Source organism: Anolis sagrei, chromosome 1 (genome assembly GCF_037176765.1).
Source record: "Anolis sagrei isolate rAnoSag1 chromosome 1, rAnoSag1.mat, whole genome shotgun sequence".
In the NCBI taxonomy this organism is placed as follows: Eukaryota; Metazoa; Chordata; class Lepidosauria; order Squamata; family Dactyloidae; genus Anolis; species Anolis sagrei.
Genome location: NC_090021.1, coordinates 240420204 through 240439077, shown reverse-complemented (window position 1 = coordinate 240439077; position 18874 = coordinate 240420204). Strand labels below are relative to the sequence as shown.

At 39.0% G+C, this 18874-nt stretch overlaps 1 protein-coding gene across 3 annotated transcripts in view; it reads right to left on the bottom strand.

The window, feature by feature from the left end:
• Positions 1–27: 27 nt before the first annotated feature.
• PHRF1 (PHD and ring finger domains 1) overlaps positions 28–18874 on the bottom strand; it is a 30596-nt gene continuing 11749 nt past the window's right edge. For all 3 annotated transcript variants that reach the window (XM_060769469.2, XM_060769489.2, XM_060769480.2), the window contains exons 9-18: positions 18408–18537; positions 17435–17556; positions 17082–17269; positions 13242–13358; positions 9177–9331; positions 5582–8284; positions 4537–4613; positions 3606–3866; positions 1880–2008; positions 28–949 (exon numbers count right to left, since the gene is read on the bottom strand). In XM_060769469.2, the coding sequence (XP_060625452.2) occupies positions 812–949; positions 1880–2008; positions 3606–3866; positions 4537–4613; positions 5582–8284; positions 9177–9331; positions 13242–13358; positions 17082–17269; positions 17435–17556; positions 18408–18537 (4020 nt within the window). In that variant the 3' untranslated portion in view covers positions 28–811. The remainder of the gene's footprint in view (positions 950–1879; positions 2009–3605; positions 3867–4536; positions 4614–5581; positions 8285–9176; positions 9332–13241; positions 13359–17081; positions 17270–17434; positions 17557–18407; positions 18538–18874) is intronic.

Sequence of the window (18874 nt, the reverse complement as noted above, 5' to 3'; positions counted from 1 at the left end):
ATACCAGAATTAGGACAAACACAAGTCTGAACAAGAAAAATTCAAAATAACTTTATAAATTGTCACATTTCTGTTTTGTACATACTTCTGCCACATTCCTTGGCATCACTATTGACACTCTGCAACTTTCTTCTATCCCCTCAGCTAATTGCTGAATCCAAAACCAGCTTTCACCATATTATTTACACGACGTGATGTAATTTGTTTTCCCCATCGTCATGCTCCCACAAGTCCCCAAAGAAATAAACCACTGATATACCTTAACAACATGTGCTAACTTAGAAGAAGAATTTCAGAAGAGGATTTGTAAAGGTTAGCACACATCTGTAATTCCCATACGGCAGACTTGAGTTAACATTTCTGTCACACAACAGGCTGAAAAGTACCACAATTCAAGTAGTAAACCGGCTTCTGAGAAATCTCTAAAGAATCCATATTTCTGATAAATAAGAACACAAGGAGAGCAACATAGATTGTTATGTACTGCATATAAAAGTGTCTGCTTTAAACTGTAAGGACAGATCCATATACCCTCAAAAGAAATGTGATCAAAGTATAACCATGACAAATGATAGGATACTTTCCAACACGCCCCAAGTGTCTTCCATCCAGAGTCTCTCCCCAAGGTAAGGAGGACACATGGTTCTCAAGTAGGATCACATCCTACTCTTTTGTGAAAAGGGTGTCTTCCCTTCAAGAAGGTCCAATTGCATCCAGTTTCTGAAGGAGGGGGCTGCAACATGCAACTGCACTTCCCTGCCTCCCTCTCAAAGGACAAGTCATTGCGTAGAAAAGCCCTTCCCTGTTCGTCTCAATTCCCCATTTCACGAGGCTCTTCATCAGCATCAGTCTTTTTATGCTTCCTTATATGTTTATATTTCTCAACATAAGCCTTCACAAGATTAGCCACTTTCACTGGGTTGATTTCACCACTTTTGCTATGACAGATCTAGGAATAGTAAGAGGAAAACAAGTCAGATTCAATAATCTTAGAGGAAGGCTACTCCAAATCATCCCAGATTCCCTCAGTTCAAATTAACTACTTAAAATTTATTTATTATTTATTTATGAATTTTTACCCCACTTTTCCCCAGTCAAGGGCCCAAGGAGGCTTACAGCCGGTACAAACATACAATATAAAAATTAAAAACAAGTTAAAACTGTAAGTATTAGCAAATGCTGTGCAACACTAATTAAAACCTCTATAAGGAAAGGTAAAGGTTTTCCCTGCCTTTAAGTCTGGCTGTGTCCAACTCTGGGGGGTGGTGTTCATCTCTATTTCTAAGCTGAAGAACCAGCATTGTCTGTAGACACCTCCTAGGTCATGTGACCAGCATGACTGCACAGAGTGCTGTTACCTTCCCGCAGAAGCGGTACCTATTGATCTATTCACATTTGCATGTTTTTGAACTGCTAGGTTGGCAGAAGCTGGGCCTAACAGTGGGACTCCACTCCCCGGATTCAAACCCCCAACCTTTCAGTCAGCAAGTTCAGCAGCTCAGCGGTTTTAACCACTGCACCACCAGAGGACCCTCCTAAAACCCATATAAAATAAAACCACCCTGATAAGTAACGAAGTTGAAGGGCCTTCCTAACCTTCAGATATCACTAGTTTCTTCCAAAGACTTCCTTAAAAAGGAAGTTTTTTAAGCTCTTCCTGAATGCCAACAAAGAGGGTGCAGATATAATCTCCCCTGGAAGGGCATTTCAAAGAGAGTGAGTCACTCCCGAGAAGGACCCCTCTCTAGCAATCTTCAAAAAACAGAGCATGTCTGTGTCCTCAGCTGAAACCCAGCTCCCAAAGTGTTTGGGGATATTTACAACTCCCTCATATCTCTCTGCCTGTAATTAAAATAAGATTTGCCCACTCCAATGTCACCTTTTGCACTGCCTTCCGGAGAATCTCCTTGTATTCCTCCTTGGTGATCTCCCTCTTCTGGTAGAAGGGCTTAATGGCAAGTTTCACTTCTTCCACAGCCCTCTCCTGCATGTGAAGTTTCTTCATGTACTAGAAGAACAAGAATGGGATCAATCGACAATCTACAACATTACAAACAGCGTATCAGATCAGAACATCAGAGCAACAGTTTTTACATTAAAGGAGCATACTGATGTTGCTCTTTTGTTATGTTAAAACCCCCAAATTAGATGAGATGTGCAGCTGTGATTTCTATCATAGAGTCAGGACTCTGTCCTAGAAGGGGCCAGCTGTTCTCAGTTCAGTGCCAGACCTTAGCTTTGGGACCTCAAAAATGCCTTTATGCACAAAGTGAATACAATAAGGCTTATTTTAAGATGAAATTCATATTTCTCACTGACATAAGATCTCCAAAAAGTGTCAATGGCAAAAGCTCGTAATATTTTTCCTCAATCCATAGGCTGGTTGTTTCTCAGTCTCTTAAGTGCTTAATAAGAATTCACAGCCATGCCTTTCCTTGCTAACTTCCATATATGGGCATTTCAAAAGGATGTAGCAAAGCTGAAAAAGGTGTAAAAATAGCAAAATAGATAGCATATATATTTTATTTATTTATTGTAAACCATCACTCTGGTATCAAAATATAGAACATCTTCTCTATGAACAAATGCTGATGAAACAGAGACTTGCTAGCTTAGGAAGAGAACAGCAGAAAAAGAATATGATACTACATTATACAATTAGTAAAAATGGGAATGAATTGGAGAAATACACTGTCTCTTCCTCAGAATGTTGAATCATCCAACCAAAATGACAGGCAGGAAGTCTGGGGCAAATTAAAAGAAGTGAGTTCTTCATAAACTGCATCATTTTAAAACAAATATAGGCAATATCTTTTACAAGATCATTACAGTGCTAGAAAGTTTTCAAATTTGCCAGAACTCTTCATCAAACACAAAAGTAAAAGTATTATGAGATGAAGGAAGAAACAAAAAGTGAATGAAAAGTACCACAATTAACTGTTTAGGTTTTCCTGGGAAGAAGACTGTCTTGTTGCATCATGTTACAAAACAGCTCAGGAATCTGCAAACTTTCTAAAAGGCAGTAAGCACTTATCAGTGTACCAGCCAACTCTTTGGGAGAAAAGTGAAAGAAAATATTGACTGTGTATGCACACAAGCTAAGGCTGGTTCTTTAACAGCCTGCTCTTTGCTGAACCTGGAGTAATCATGTTACAGTATGTCATGTTAGACGTATGATGGCCAATACACTACTAGGGCGTACCTGTGGAAACTTTGTTTCTTCCTTTATACTCTAATTTTGGTACCATCATGCCTGATGAAGAGTTATGAAGAATGTGAAAGTTCACATCTGTTAAATAGAATTGCAACAAAAAGTATCACTTGTTTCCCATATTATTCCAATTTATGGAATGTCATCTCCTCAGGTGCTCTTGAAAAGCACTTAAATACATTCATGGAAACAAGGTCTATTACTGTTTCCCATAACAGCTTCATGTTCTGGTGTTGTACTTCAGTCAAGCAAAGGCTGGGACAATGCTTTCTCTATGAGTCATTTAGATTGGGTGTTCTGATCAAATAAGCTATTTCTAAGATTTTATGTCCCAAGAACCTCAATGAGCTTAGCTTAAATCCACAATGCCCGCTAGCCATTTATGTTCACCCACCTCTTCGTTTTTTGTTTTATCCACTGGAGATTTAGGTGTTTTCAGTGTCTCCTCTGCCTCTCCTGTGGAAGCGGCCTGAATCCCTGGTTCTGAAGCGGTGGCCAGATTCCCGGGCTCTGGAGTCAGTCCCTGGCTTGTCACGCAGCTGAGCAGAGGGAGGCTTCCCTGCATGATGAACTGGACAGTGGGCTGACTGACAGGGGCATACGGGGGCAAGTTGGAGGGCAGTGGGGCCATCAAAGGCAGATTTTGGTTGTAAACCTGAAGAAAAAGGAGAGGAGTCAGGAGCCACTCTTTCCCCAATACAAACTTCCACCTGGAATACGATGTCCTCACTGAGGGAGAACATGCGGATCAAGAATAGGGCTCCACAGCCACCTACGAACCCATTGCCAAGAAACTAGACTTGAAAGACCATCATCCTCGGGCAACGAGGGATCACCTAAGTAAGTAAGCAATACAAAATATGAGGTTCTCATGGATTCCAAGGTGTAGGACTTTCTACCAGATCAAAAAGCTGAAACTGCTATAAGCCCCTTTCATCACTTTTGGTGTTAGCTATCAAAAACAGGATCAATATTCATTCTAATAATTGTTCTGAAAATGTCTTTAGTTTCCCCTTCCTTTTAAAGGATAAAGTCTTTGGAAAGTAGAAGCCACAAGAAGCAGAACATGATTTCTACTTTAAAATGCGAGATGGGAAAATCAGATTACTGAATCGGCGTATGGACTGTATGAAATGCACTGCGTGTGGGGGGAGAAAAAGCATTCCACAGTGGAAACAGGCAAGGCATGATTTCACAGATGGAGTGGGATGGTGTCCAAGATACCCACAGCTTCTGGAGCAGGACCCAACCTGACTGGAATCTAGATCAGGAAACACAGGCTCAGGAACCATATAATTAGTTGGAAGTGGTTTAGTTAACTGTACCTGATTTAATGTTTGGGTCAAATCCTCTGCTTTCCAGACCCCTTCATTTGTTCTTTGCTGTTTACAGAATGCCACTCCTAAAATTCCCCAAAAGAAAAAAAAGCATTTCATTATCATAAAAAAAACAGAAGCAATCACAGTAAGTAATTCATAAGCATTGAACTGCATATAGAAAAGTCCATAAATTTGACCCAGATTGAGTAGAGCACTTGATTGATGAGGCTATGATGATTTTAGCATAGGCCTAAATCTTATTGTTGCTCCTGATTAGAATAGACTCAGTTAATCAATGGGATGCACCTATGGGATGACTGAAGCAGATTCAGTTAATCAATGGGATTCTTCTGTATGATGATTCAACCATTAACTTAATGAGTGTGCTCTACTTAGCAGGATGTCCCAAAAGGCCCCATTGATTTCAACAGATTTACTCAGGCAAACTTTTGTGTCAGTCTCAAACACAGAAATGAATGGAAGTCTCCAGTTATACATAAGTTCCATACATTGCAGTAAATATATTATTTTTGGGACTATGATTAGATTTTGCCCACTGTATCTAAATTTGTATCCCACACAACACTGCTGGTAAGCCACCTTCTTCAACCTCTTTTAAGTGAATTCCCTATAAGTACAAAAACTCTCTTTCATACATTTATAAATGAACTAGAGAAGTTAAAATCAAGATAACACCATGGGAACTGAGTCCCCAGGACAAAAGTGGTTGTCAACTAGGCTTCATAATTTGGAGATTCTTTTGAAGAACTCAGAGCAATGGATATATGCTTAAGGAGCTCTATGGTTTATTTAACATAAACCTACAAAGGTAGGTGTCATTTTCCAGTTGTGATGCCAACTGGAAACTGTCATTTCCCTTATATATGTGAAAAAGAACATAAACCAAGGGCAGAGCATTTTCTGCTTTCAATGTTTTGACCTTCTAATTTTAATGTGTGTGTGTGTGTTTTTTTTTTTTAAAACCCTCTGATTTAAATATTTTAAATTCCTGGTCATTGCCATTTGGTAAAAAGACCTCTCTTGCACTTACTTGGTGTTTTGTCTGCAGTCACTATATTACTTTCTTCCTCTTGTAGATTCCAGGTAACCCTTTTCACTGGTGCTTTAGATTTCAATATAGGACCTTGAACTGTAGCCTCCAGTTCAGATTTATTTACATCACTTATATTCTCATCCAACATAGGTAGCTCACATTTAACCTCCGTTGGTCTTTTGATTTCAGACAAAGCTGGAACTGGTGTAACCTCACCATGACCTGATACAGGCTTCCCCTTCTTTAGAAGAACAGTGTCTGATAAAAATGGGCACACATCATCGTCTTCTATTTTAATTTCAATCTCCTCCATTTTCACAGTGATTTGGCTATCAAAACTTGGTGAGTCATAGCCCACTGCGAATTCAATTTCAGTAGGAGAATCTAGGTTGTCAGGAAATACTTCAGAACTTGTATGGTCTTGCTGGGCAGGAACAGTTTCATGCTCAAGCTCCTCACAGGCTTGCTCTATTTTAATGCCCCCTTTTAAATCAGCCTCCATTATGTCATCCTCTGGAGGAACTTCCGACTCAGGGATCAGGTCTGAAGGAACATTCAATGTTTCTGGTGCCATACCTCCTAACTCATGACCCCAAGTTGGAGCACATTCAAGAGAACCCTCTAAGTTGTCATCTGAAAACCTTTGGCCCTCCTCTTTAAGAAGCTGAGGTGACACCTCTTTCGATTTATGCTTCCTTTCTTTGGAGCGTGATCTGGATGGTAATTGTCTCTCCCTAGATTTACTTCCTTTGGACACCTGGGATCGTGATGAAGGTGACCTTGATTTCCTTTTTCTCTTCTCCTGAGACCTGGATCTTGATCTTTTTCTCTCACGTGATCTTGAGCTCCCATCCTTCTCAAATCTGTCATAGCTTCTCTCTCTTCTATGTTTCTTTTTTTTAGTTCTCTCGGCATTGTTCGAATGGGATTCTCGCCCCCTGGCTCCTGGGTCAGTGTGCTTTTTCTTTTTCCTGTTCTCATATAACTCAAAAGAGGAATTACCAGGACTAACAGATCGTGACCTAACTCTTTTGTGTTCTTTCGGCCAGGAACTTTTGGCTTTTTTCTCTTTAGTTTTGTCTTTGACTTTCTTTTTCCTTGCCCGCTCATGACTACTAGAGCGATCTCTTGATGGATGCCGGGCTTTGGATTTAACCCAGGAGCTTTTGCTGTATTTTTCTTCAACTGATGGTGAAGCAGATCTGTCCCTCGAACGTGTTCTTGATCTAGATCTTGGTTGAGTGCTTTTGTGGTCTTTCATGGGTTCTTTTTTTCTTTTAATTTTTTTCTGACTCTCAGAACTAGAATTTGATGGGGATCTTGAAAATGAACACCTTTCTGCTTGCTCATTTGTAAGAATGCTTTCTGGTTCATTTTCTCTTATGGGGCTGTCTGGCTCAATTTTTACCTTAGGTTTGCCTTGGTCATTATCAAGAACAAGCCCAGGATTTTTGTCGCTTTCAAGTATATGCTCTTGTTTGATGGCAGATGAAGTACAGGGTGTAACTGGCAATTCTTCTTCCTCATGTTTTACTTGTACTGCATCAGGAACCTGCTCCACAAGCCTCTCCTTTAGCATCACATCGTCACAGGACTCAGTGTTAGCTGATGGCACATCAGTTGATTCAGCCTCCGATCCAAAGATATTTTCCAGGTTGTAAGGTGTAATGCGGCGCACAGTTTGGAATGTCTGAACTTTGGGACTTGCTATGGATATTGTCCTGGTGATATTAGTGAAGGACAACCTTTCAGGACTGCTGTTTGCTGAACTTGAATCAGAGCCTGTTGGGTCAAAAGGATCATATATTTCACTTTTAATTGGTTTTGTTTTCTTCAGTGAAAAGAGGGGTGACGGATTCTCTTTCTGTTGCACCTTATTGTCAACAGGTCGGAAAGTATTGCAAAACCCAGGATTAGACATTCTACTGGAATGTCCAACATTTCCAGGGATGTTGATTTTAAAACTCTGAAAGGAGGAACTGCCAACTTTTCCCCTTGCTGGAGGAAGTGTGGAACCATCACGGGCAACAGTCGAAGTGGAGCCTCCACTCGTCTGTCCTTGTCGATGATTGGCACTTGACATGCCACTTTCCATTTTACTACTTCTGATTGGCTGGTTTGCATTTCCCTTACCAGTCAATTGTGTTATACAGGCGCTGGGAATGTCACCACTTCGATCACTGGCAGGTTGTGATCCAAGATGGCCATTTGTAGTTTCCTTTTTAATCTTTGGTATTCTGGGAAGTTCGGATATCTCAAGCCTTTTAGGTGAAGACTTTAGAGGTCCTTTGATAGACATTGTTTTTGAGGTTGAAGAGGAGTTGCTGTTCAATGGTTTAGAAGATGCAAAAAGAGGTGCACTTGATAACTTAGAGCCTCCATTAAATCTAGACACTTCACCCAACTTGGGGCCACATCTGTTCAGACTGGCTAAATTCTGGGTCTGAACAGACCTTGGAGTCATTGAGTATTCAAATCGAATGGGTGTCCTTCCAGACGATGTTTGACTTGAAGGACTCACATCTCTGTTCGTTACACTTAGTGATGACGGTGATGAGGTGCAAGTATGAGAGGTGGAGGGTTTCAATTTTGAAGATTCAGTATCAGAACTACTAATTGGGTTCACCAAATGTGACGTCCCAAGCTGGGCATTGTCTCCCAAGCATTCCTCAACATTTGAACTGCCTTGACGTGGTGGTACTGAAAGATAAAAACATGTTCTTCAATTGTTAAAATATACTGCTATATTTTAATAAATTTAAAAATATACCAGTAATATGGGAGACAAAATTAATCTTTGTCAAGGGAAGTGACTAATTAGATTAGCTTCTAATATGAAAATAAATTATTTAACCAAGTACACATACAATGTACAGAACTCAAGGGTCTTTTAAAGGATGCACTCTAAATTCTGGAAACATTTTGATTGGTACCTACATATACTGCTTCAATGTGTCCTTCAACTGAACCTCTGCCTGCAAAAGGATTCACTTTGAAACTACCATAAAAACAAAGCTTACTACAATTGTCTCTCCGCACTTGCAATTTTGTTTTTTGCAAATTTGATTATTCACCAATTTGATTTAAAATATTTTCTCTAGGAATCTTTAGATACTCCAGTGTGGTCAGCTTCCTCCAGTCATGCTAGAAGATGAAGAGATTTCTAGTGTTGGGCACCTTTCTATGATTCCTTAGGTCCTCCAATGCAATTCCATGTTCAGCCTTCAGTGGAAGTTGACCACTGAATTCTGTTAGAATTGTAACACAATGGTATGGTTGCTGATGACACGATAAATAAAACCACGGAGATCTACTAAAACATCAGGAAATTCCTAGAAGGTGTTCTCTTAGGTTAAAATAAATATTGTTTTTATTTCCATGGGGGTCCTGTGCCCCAAAACAGAAAATGTGGACAGCTGACTGTATTACCAAGTGCAGAGAATAAAAACAAATCCATGCATATTAATTTCCCCAGTTCTTGTAAAAATTGAAATGCTCATGGCCATAAAGCACAGACATATCCACCCCATTAGGGTTTGCCTAAGAATCCCACTAGCAGTTATGGATTTAAAAAAAAAACCCAAATCCTTACTTGTTTTCTTTGCAGTTAATGATCCATCTCTATTAATGACAACATCAGAACCACTCATCATCAGGAGGCTCTGTCCAGTCAGGATGCTGCCCAACAGGTCAGGCACTGGGGCGGCTTCCACTTCAGGCTCAGGTGACAAGACAGGCACACTTCTCCTACAAATTATACAAAGCAGGACTCTTGCAATGTTTGCCTCTATACAAAATGGCAGATTTACCAGATGGAACTGAGGATTTTTTTTTCACTTTTGTAGTATATTGGCTCTCTGTGAAGGTTTATCTCAACAGCTGCATTTTCATGAACAAGGGCCATCTACATCAGTGCTTCCCAGGTAGTTATTGTTTTCCAATGTGCTAGAGATATCCACTAAATGTGTGCTCATTGGGTAAATTGTTTCTTTGTTATTGTTTTTTAACTGTTTGAGGACCAGCACTAGTCCAAGGACCACCATTTTGAGAGCACTGATCTACATGACTGAAAACAGGCCACCAGCAATGACTGCATAGAGACCCAGGGCTACAGCTGTCCCTACATTCAGAAAAAGTGCACAATGCTGGTATCATTAGCCCAAATTCTATGTTTTTTTAAAATAACATTTGTTTGCACAAAAGCCCCCCTCCCCCAATCTTCTCCTTTGCAGCTTCCTGGGCTTTCCTGAACTGTTTCCCGAAACAATCTGGGGGAAAATGCTACAGGGAAAAAGGAAATTAATTAAAATGTATAACAAAGTGTCCTTCAATGCTAGTTAGTTTCCCCCAATTTAATTAATGATCATATTAATATAACATTAATGGACTTGAATTAATTCTGCCATGATGTGATAAATAAATGAATAGCATTAAGTGGACTAGACTATCACTGGATCCTCAAATCTGGCACACATTCATTGATACAGTAATAGTATAAAATAATGACACCAGTTGGAAACTCCAACAGTTTTTAACTGGAGTCCTGCTCTGTTACCCTGCAAGACAGGAGAGTGGAAGTGCACACAAGTAACAGGGGTTATCCTGGAATGTTTCAAACGTGGTTTAGTCTATGAAAGAAATCTGCAAGTTTTGCCACTGTTAACTTTTAAAGAACCTTCTGAGCAAAAAATGTTTAGACCTGTTTTGAAAGTCATTTTCTGACTGATTTTTCTGACATTGTTTTATTGTGATGTTTTTAATTTGGGAATGTTTTAAGAAATGGACAGGAATAATATTTGAGTAAACAAATATATACAAGATAATCAAGAGCTCAGCACAGAGAAGCAAAAGCTTCAAAAGAACTGACACCTGAAATAGTATTGCAATTGTTAGCGCACACAGTCATCCTGAGAGCTCTTGTGGTGGATAGCCTATGGATTTATCAAAGTAAATGTTCCAACTAAAACAGAGATATAACAATCTGAAAGGGTCAAACTAGGAAATTTTGGAACTTCATGTTGGCATGTCCATCAGGTACCATTAGTTGTGTGCCTTACCTGTAATAACTCACCTGCAACATGCCTTCTTTGGAGGGTAACATTTGGCTGCATTCCTGCTCTTTGGTAGGTAGATTCTCCCCTAATTCTCAATGAGCTTTGGGCCTCTTTAGCTCTAGAGGGAACATCTCAGTGTACTCAGCTTACACTTTGGCTCCTAATAAAAAGGAAGCAGAAAGCTCCCTAAAATTTAAAGTATTATTATTTATAAAAACCTGCACAGGCATGGACCCACATGGCAGAAAGTTCATGTTTAGCTATATTTTAGGGAGAGGAGCAGGAATCCAGCCAAATGACCTTTTTCAAACCCTAGACAAGGAAACTATTCCCTGTAGGAAAATCTTGAATTTTGTATCTCTAACTAACCTTGGCCAACTTCACTCTCTCTCTGCCTAGCCTTACTACTTCCCAGTGTTGTCATGGGGATAAAATAGGTCTGGGATTTTGTAAGGATAAAATGGGGGAGATGGAAGAGACGGTCTTGAGCTCCTTGAAGATAAGCAAATCAATGTAACAAAATAAACCTCAGACAGATGTAAATAATGTGCCAATATAAAAAATTCTTAGGGCGCATTTACCCTACCATATAATGCAGTTGCATAATGGACTGCAGTTCAATGCAGTCTGCATTATGAAACTCCATTATATGGAAGTGTGGATGGGGCTTTAAATTCTATAGATTTTATGAATTAGCCTGCAAGTATTTAAGTCCTCTGGAGAAAACCAATACTTATTTAAACTGGGCAAAATCAAGACTCAGAGCTACTGACTGTGAGCTGGCTTATGCCCCTAGCCCCGGGCTGTCTTTTTTGCTAGAATTCTGAGAACTCAAGCAGATGGGAGAGTAAGATCACGTTCTTCACCCAGGCAGCCTCAGACACAAAATAAAGCAGCTAGTCGTCTCCTCTTACTTCTTTCCAATCCTTTCTAGAAACTGCCATTGTCACACATCCATACCTCATTCCCTACTGAAGGAATGCCTTGAAAGGGCATCTTGTGAGTAATATATTTAAATCTATCAATAAATTGTTTACAATCATTGGACATTTTCCCCATTAACCTTGCTCATTTAGTCTCCTACCACCATATTCTTCCTTGCCCTTTGTTCTTTTTTTTGCAAAGCTTAATGTTTGGCATGCAAGTTAATCACTTTCAAAACAGAAGGATGCGACTTTCCAGGTGATGAGGCAGAACTGAATCCCTCTCCTAAAAGTCTAATACGGTCAAATGGTGGACTGAGTTCTTCTTCCTCAAGGTCTCTGTTTCCCCCCTCCCATTTTGATCTTAACTCACATGCATTATTTCTTTGACCTGGAAGAGGCCTCTGGGGCCTGCCTTGCCCTCCAACTGCAACAGAATCCAACAGATCCAGGATTCCGGGACCTTCTTAAAGAGATATGACCTAAAAATGTTCTACTGGCCCTTTGAAAACTAATTTGAAGTCATCATGGAGTATTCTTTTGAGCCAAAATGCTGTTGTCATTTGAGTGCTGTACTAGGACTCCTGATGTCAAAACCCCCACTCAGGTAAAGAAACCCACCGCATGACCATTGGAAAAACACATTCTCAGCCTATGAGGAAGACCACAGAGATTTCATGTCTCCTCTGAAAAAACCTTATCAAGAAAACCCTAGGATAGTGTTGGCATAGACTGGAGACCACATAACAATGATGGGGTGATGGAGCATTTTGAAAGAAAAAAGAAATAGAGCAAAATGTAATGATACAAGGTATGACAAGTATGCTATGCTGATATGTTGGGATTCATTTAAATCAGAGGATTCCTGAGTGTTTTAGGACCACACTACCCACAGTCCCTCTTCACTGCCATGCTGTGCATGACTTAACGGACTTGTTTGCCAAAACATCTTGGCAGCCAAGTGTTTTCCACTCCTAATTTAAGTGTGTTTGTGAATATATACACTGTTGTGAGTGTTTCGTTTTTATTAGATGTTGTTTTGTTTAAACTTGTAGCTCAGGCCTGAATAAGAAAATGGATGAAGAAAATGAGGAATAGAAATAAGTATGCAGCAATGTACTTTTCACAGAAGGTTAGTATTCAGCAATGCCATCCTCCAGCTTCAACATATTGGACAATTTATCCAAAGACATTTGATATCTTTGTGAGCAACCAAGGCAGTTTTTGAAACAGCATGTCATACAGGTGCAATATACATATGTCTGTACGTTAACAATGCAAATCTAAATATTCAAAGGATTAACATTTTCTATTACTTATCATGAAGGCACATGTTAGGAAGCTTCACATTGACAATCTGCAATTTTGGCAAACTTGGAAATGAACTGAAAGGTTGTAGCTTATCCAATACTAAAAACTGGGCAGGATCTAAACCTTTTTATAACTGAACAGATTCTTTTCATAACTGTCCATGCTGGGTTCTCCTTAATAACTGATGAAATCAAATCATGCTTATGAAGAGAGCTGAATTTTAATTTACAAAGGCAACAGAAAGAGTTGGGGCTTCAATGTATAAGGCAATTAAGCAACAGGAGAGACCACAAGCAAAAAGTGAACTTTGCTAATAGCAGTTCTGACTTCTTTCATTCTGCAAGAAAAGGATCGCCTGACCAGCCTTACCCAGGAATGCCCACAGCAACTGGCCGAGCAACAGGGCGATGAGATCTAAGTGCGGACTGAGAAAGACCTCTTCTTTTGGTGCTCAATGGTGAGTTTGCAACAGGAAGCTCATCATTACTAAGAAACGAGAAACACAAAGCACAATCGTATCCATCTCATTCATATTTCTTTATCATCCCAGTTGGCGCCTTCCCTAAATAAGCCCAACAATCACATCCCTGATTTTTTAAAAATCTTATTGCTTAACGTATTATTTGTTTCCTGGATTATGTTGTTCCAGAATATTTGAACGCTCTCACATGACCATCACACATGAAAGAAAGTTCCTTTCTGCATTCCCCATCTCCAGCACCTGTCTTGTTGAGATCTGTCTATTTTTGCAAGTAGGACTGGTGTTGTATAGCTTCTGTAAAACATTTATTTATTTATTTATTTATTTATGAAAATGTGTACCCCGCCCTACTCAACCCCCTGGGGGGGGGGGCGCTCAGGAAAATATATACATTAACAGCTGGTAAACTGGCTAGGATTTCTGGGAGTTGTAGGCCAAAACACCTGGGGACCCACAGATTGAGAACCACTGCTCTAGATTAAGTACGCTTTGGTTCTCTAGTGTTATCCAGTTTTTCAGCCATCTCAACCCGCTGCTTCATAGTAATGTCTGAGATCCAGTAGGTTTAAACCCCCTTTCTCTTTTGCATCAATCAGGTTTCTATATGCCATCCTGGCTCTTTTCCCTGTGCAAATGAATTTGGTGAGATCCTTTTTCCATTAATCAAATATTTTAGTGCTTTTGATAATTGATAGATTTTGGAATAGGAAAAACATTTTAGGGAGTACCATCATTTTTATCACCACAATCCTACCTGTCCAAGTTGTTGGTAACCTTTGCCATCTAATCAGGTCTTTTTAAAATCTCTAACCAAACTCCTTCGTAATTGTTTTGGAATAAGTTAATGTTTTTATTCGTGAGCCAAAGTACTAAATATTTTACCTTTGAGACCACTTTACATTCTATTTTTTCATAATTTCATAATACTATTTGTTCCTATATTTTAATTAAAATATTGGATTTATCCTTGTTCATTATGAGTCCTGACGGAGCCCCTGGTGGCGCAGTGGGTTAAACCCCTGTGCCGGCAGAACAGAAGACTGACAGGTCGCAGGTTCGAATCCAGGGAGAGGTGGATGAGCTCCCTCTACCAGCTCCAGCTCCAGCTCCTCAAGCGGGGACATGAGAGAAGCCTCCCACAAGGATGATAAAACATCAAACCATCCGGGCGTCCCCTGGGCAACGTCCTTGCAGACGGCCAATTCTCTCACACCAGAAGCGACTTGCAATTTCTCAAGTCTCTCCTGACACGACAAAAAAAAAAAAAAGAGTCCTGATAAATTTCCATAAAGGTTAACTGTCTCTAGAAGTTTCTTCACACTCTATAGTGGGTTAGTTAAAATACAAACCATGTCATTAGCTCTAATTTTGAATTCTGTCTTTTTAATGTGAAGCCTTCAATAACCCTCTCCTTTCTTATTCTAATGTTTAATATCTCTAGCCCTAAGAAAAATAGTAGAGGTTACAAGGAGTATCCCTGTCGGGTCCCTTTCTGAATCTCAATAGTGTCTGATAGTTGGCCTTTTATTTTTGATCTAGCTCTTTGATTTGAATATATTGTCCCCACTGCCCTTTTGAAGCGATGCCCCCCCCACCCCCCACCCCCCACTCCGGTCGTTCCAAGACCTTACCTATAAATTCCCAACTAACATTATCAAGAGCTTTCGGTGCGTCAATAAAAATAGTGCCAAATCTCTATTTGGATCTTTTTCTGCCACTTCTAATATATTTAAAATCATCCTGGCATTCTGATTAAAATACCTACCTGGAAGAAAATCTGCTTGATCATAATGTAGTATCCTTGTTAATATCTGCTTAAATCGATTTGCTAAAGTTGCTGCAAATATTTTATAATCACAATTTAATAATGATATTGGTCTACATTTTTGATCTGATCCATATCACTGTCTTTTGGGGGATCAGTACTATTGTTGATTAGAACCAAGATCCTGGCAGCTCTCATTTTCTCAAAACCTTATTCAAAACCCCCATGAGAGGGGTGGCCTTCTCCACGACTGCTCCTTCCCTCCCTAAATTAAAACAGCCCCTTCACTCCTCTCCTTCAAAAAAGAATTAAGAACCTATTACTGCTCGCCAGCTTGTGGAGAGGAGAAGGAATAATTTACCACTGACTCCATCTGGATAGACCAAATTGACAATGACTGTCTTAATTTATTGAAGAGCTATATTTCTTCATCTTTATACAGATTTTAAATGTTTAATTGTATTATATATGATGCCGGACTGACTGATTTCTATGCTTTTAGCCAAAGCTGTTTAACTTGTTTTAATTTTATGATTGAATGTTTTCATTTTATTATTGTATGTGATATTGAATGTTTGCCATTTTCATTTATGGAAGCTCATCCTGAGTCCCTTTTGGGAGAGAGGGCGGGTTAAAAATAAAGTATTATTATTATTGAAACCAGTATTGGTACTAACTTTTTTAAAAATGTCTTATAATACAAGACCAAGAATCCATCAGGTCCAGGAGATTTATTTAGTTTAATTTTGTCTATTGTTTTAACTAATTCCTCTGGTGTGATTGCTTTATTTAGCTCTGATTTCACGGTCTCAGTGAGTTTTGTGGTTTTTGTCTCTTCTAGGTATTGTGTAATCATAGTTGTATCCTTTTATATAGATTTTTGTAATAAGCTTCAAATATATTGTGAATTCGCTTCATATATGCAATTATTTCCCCTTTACTGTTTCTTTTCATTATCAATTGCTTTCTTTTTTGGTCTTTAAGTTGCCATGCTAATAGTTTCCCTGGTTTATTAGCATTTTCAAAAAAATGTGCCTATTATACATTATTTTTATCTCAATTTAATTTGCATTTAACAATTTGTACTGTTGATAGAGATTTTTCGACTGTATTTCACTTGTCTTCATCTTGCTATTCTCTATTTTTTTCCCTTTCCCCTTATTTTGGATAATAGCTCTAATTGTAGTTTGCTTTTCCCCATGTACCAAATAGTATTTTATTGGATTAGTAGCCCTCTAATTACTGATTTTCCTGCATCCCAAACCACCTTTTCTGCCATTCTCTATTTGAGGTTCTCCTTCAAATATTTTTTTATCCAGTTCAGATTTTCTCCTTAATTGTAATAACCTTCAGTATATAATAATTTGTTTTCCAGAGCTTTCCTACCCTATTGCTCCCTTTTAGTTTTAGCAATATGGGATTAAGATCTGCCAGTACCCTAGGTAACAATTCCACCTTTTCTGCTTGGTACACTATTTCCTTTGTCCCAAATACCACATCTATGCTAGAGGCAGGTGCCATGCTTGTGAGAATAGTATGAGTTCTTTCCTAGTTGGGTTGTGTATTCTCCAAATGTCATTTAGCTCCCAATGCTGCAATTCCTCCAACAAAGATCCTGGCAATCTACCTTCTTTCTTATACTTTTAAAAAACAATTTCTATCTAATTTTGTGTCCATTTCTATCTAATTTTGTGTCCCCCCATCTAAATCATCTCTTTTTCTTACATGCTCTGCTGCAGTTTGAGCTGATTTTCTATTAAAAGCTTTTTTGTTTTATATTGGGTGCATAACTCCCTACTAATAGGACCAGTTTGATTAGCATATTTACCTCATTAGAACCCTACCCTCCTGGTCACAAAATACTTTCTCTGGCGCTAATGCCTTTTTATATAAAAAATAGAATTCCATTGGTTTTCTTGTAATTGCATGCCACGAATAATAAGCCAATCAGTTTTAATCTTACCTGTTATATGGATCCAACTCAAAGGGATCCCCAAAGACTGATAGAGAGGCTGCTCCAATATCTGCTCTCATCAAGCCAAGTGAGGGTTCTACTGGTTTGTACACAGAAGGGATTGAAGTGCCACGAACAGGTTTTCCAAGGCGAAGGGTTTTTGCAATTCGGGAACGAGCAGTCACTTCAGTTTTCACCTGTGGAAATGGGCGAGAGTTTAGCTCCAGGTGAAGGTCAGGGCTTTCACCTAGATGAAGTGCATTCTCCATTCCTCTAATAAAATGATTATTTCAGAATTATTGCAAGAAAGGTACTAGGCTACACTAATTTATGCACCAGTAAGAAATAATCCAACAGCATACTTTTACTTTCTTCACTCTTCTGTGCTTTCGACGTTTGCGCCGTTTAATCCATGTTCCACCAGTCTTTTTTCCAGCAGATGATTTTCCTTGAGTTTTTTTACCTGCTGTTTTCTTTCTCCTCCCTGAATTAGAGAAAAAAAAATAAAAGATTGCTGAATTTTGCTCAGCAAATATGAACTGCAATTTTACTCCTCTGTAATGTGAACTTTCAAATGTGATGGAAATAAAACAAAATACAGCACTGTATATATCAAATTAGAGTCTAAATTGAAATTCTATTCTGAAAAGAACAAATGGGAAATGTGCAAAGGGTCTCACACACTAATAAATTCATATGCCTTGTAAGTTAAACCATATGGGGTAGATTCAGGCAATGCTTCTGAGACTATAAAGCTATCTGCAGAACAGTTTCTTTTAAATAAAATGATTGCTCACATAAAAGCCCCGACGCCTTTCTTTCCAGATCATAATGATTTCCATTCTCATCATATGTCTGCAACAGGCACAAGAGATTACAAAATGGCTAATTTATCCAACAAAATAAAATTTACAGATGCATTCATATGTCTGAACCAATTACCTGAAATATCTCAAGTGCCACATAATTAATAAGCTTGCATATGTGACAGTTGCTTTGTTTTTGCAGGACCCACTGACTGCCAACATAACGTATCTTAAACTTGTATGAATCTGCCAATACTCTTCGGTCTTAAAAAAAACCCCTGATGTATAATATCTCTTTTGGTTCCTTTGTGTTTTAAAATGATGTATAGATACTGTTCTTCCTGTGCCCCTCTCTCTGATCTTTTACTTATTGTTCCAAGTTTGCACTTTCATTAAGAAAGTTGTTTAGTTGTATAGAAAAGGAATTCTACTGAGAAGCATAAACATGAAATAGAAAAGTTTCAAAATTAAGTAAATTATAATAGTTAGGCAATGCAGTTTTTATTGTCTCATACAAACTGCAAATTACCTCTTTTCCGTTTCTTCTTGGTTGTGGACCGAGGAATCAATGGTCTCTGGTAAACTGCTGTGCTCAGTCCCGCGGCAACTGCCTCAATTGTTTCATCAAGAAGAGAAGACATGAGGTACCTCGGTACATGCTAAAATCAAGGGCAATAGTCACAATTACTCATTTAACTAACAAAAAGTGGTATAAAACTGCACTACATGCAAGGTAGAGAACTCTCCTTCCAACTTTCCTCTTCATTCATTCAAAATCCACCTCCATGGATGAGAGTAGCGATTTGGGTGATGGACTAAAGACTATGGAGACCCGTGCTGAAATTCCCATTCAGTCATGGATACCACTGGGTGACCCTGTGCAAGTCACACTATCTTAGCTTCAACCCCATCTGAACAAGTCCCATCTGAACAGATATTGCCAAGAAAACCATGTGGCGGATTCACCTTAGGATTGCCATACGCAGAAATGACTTA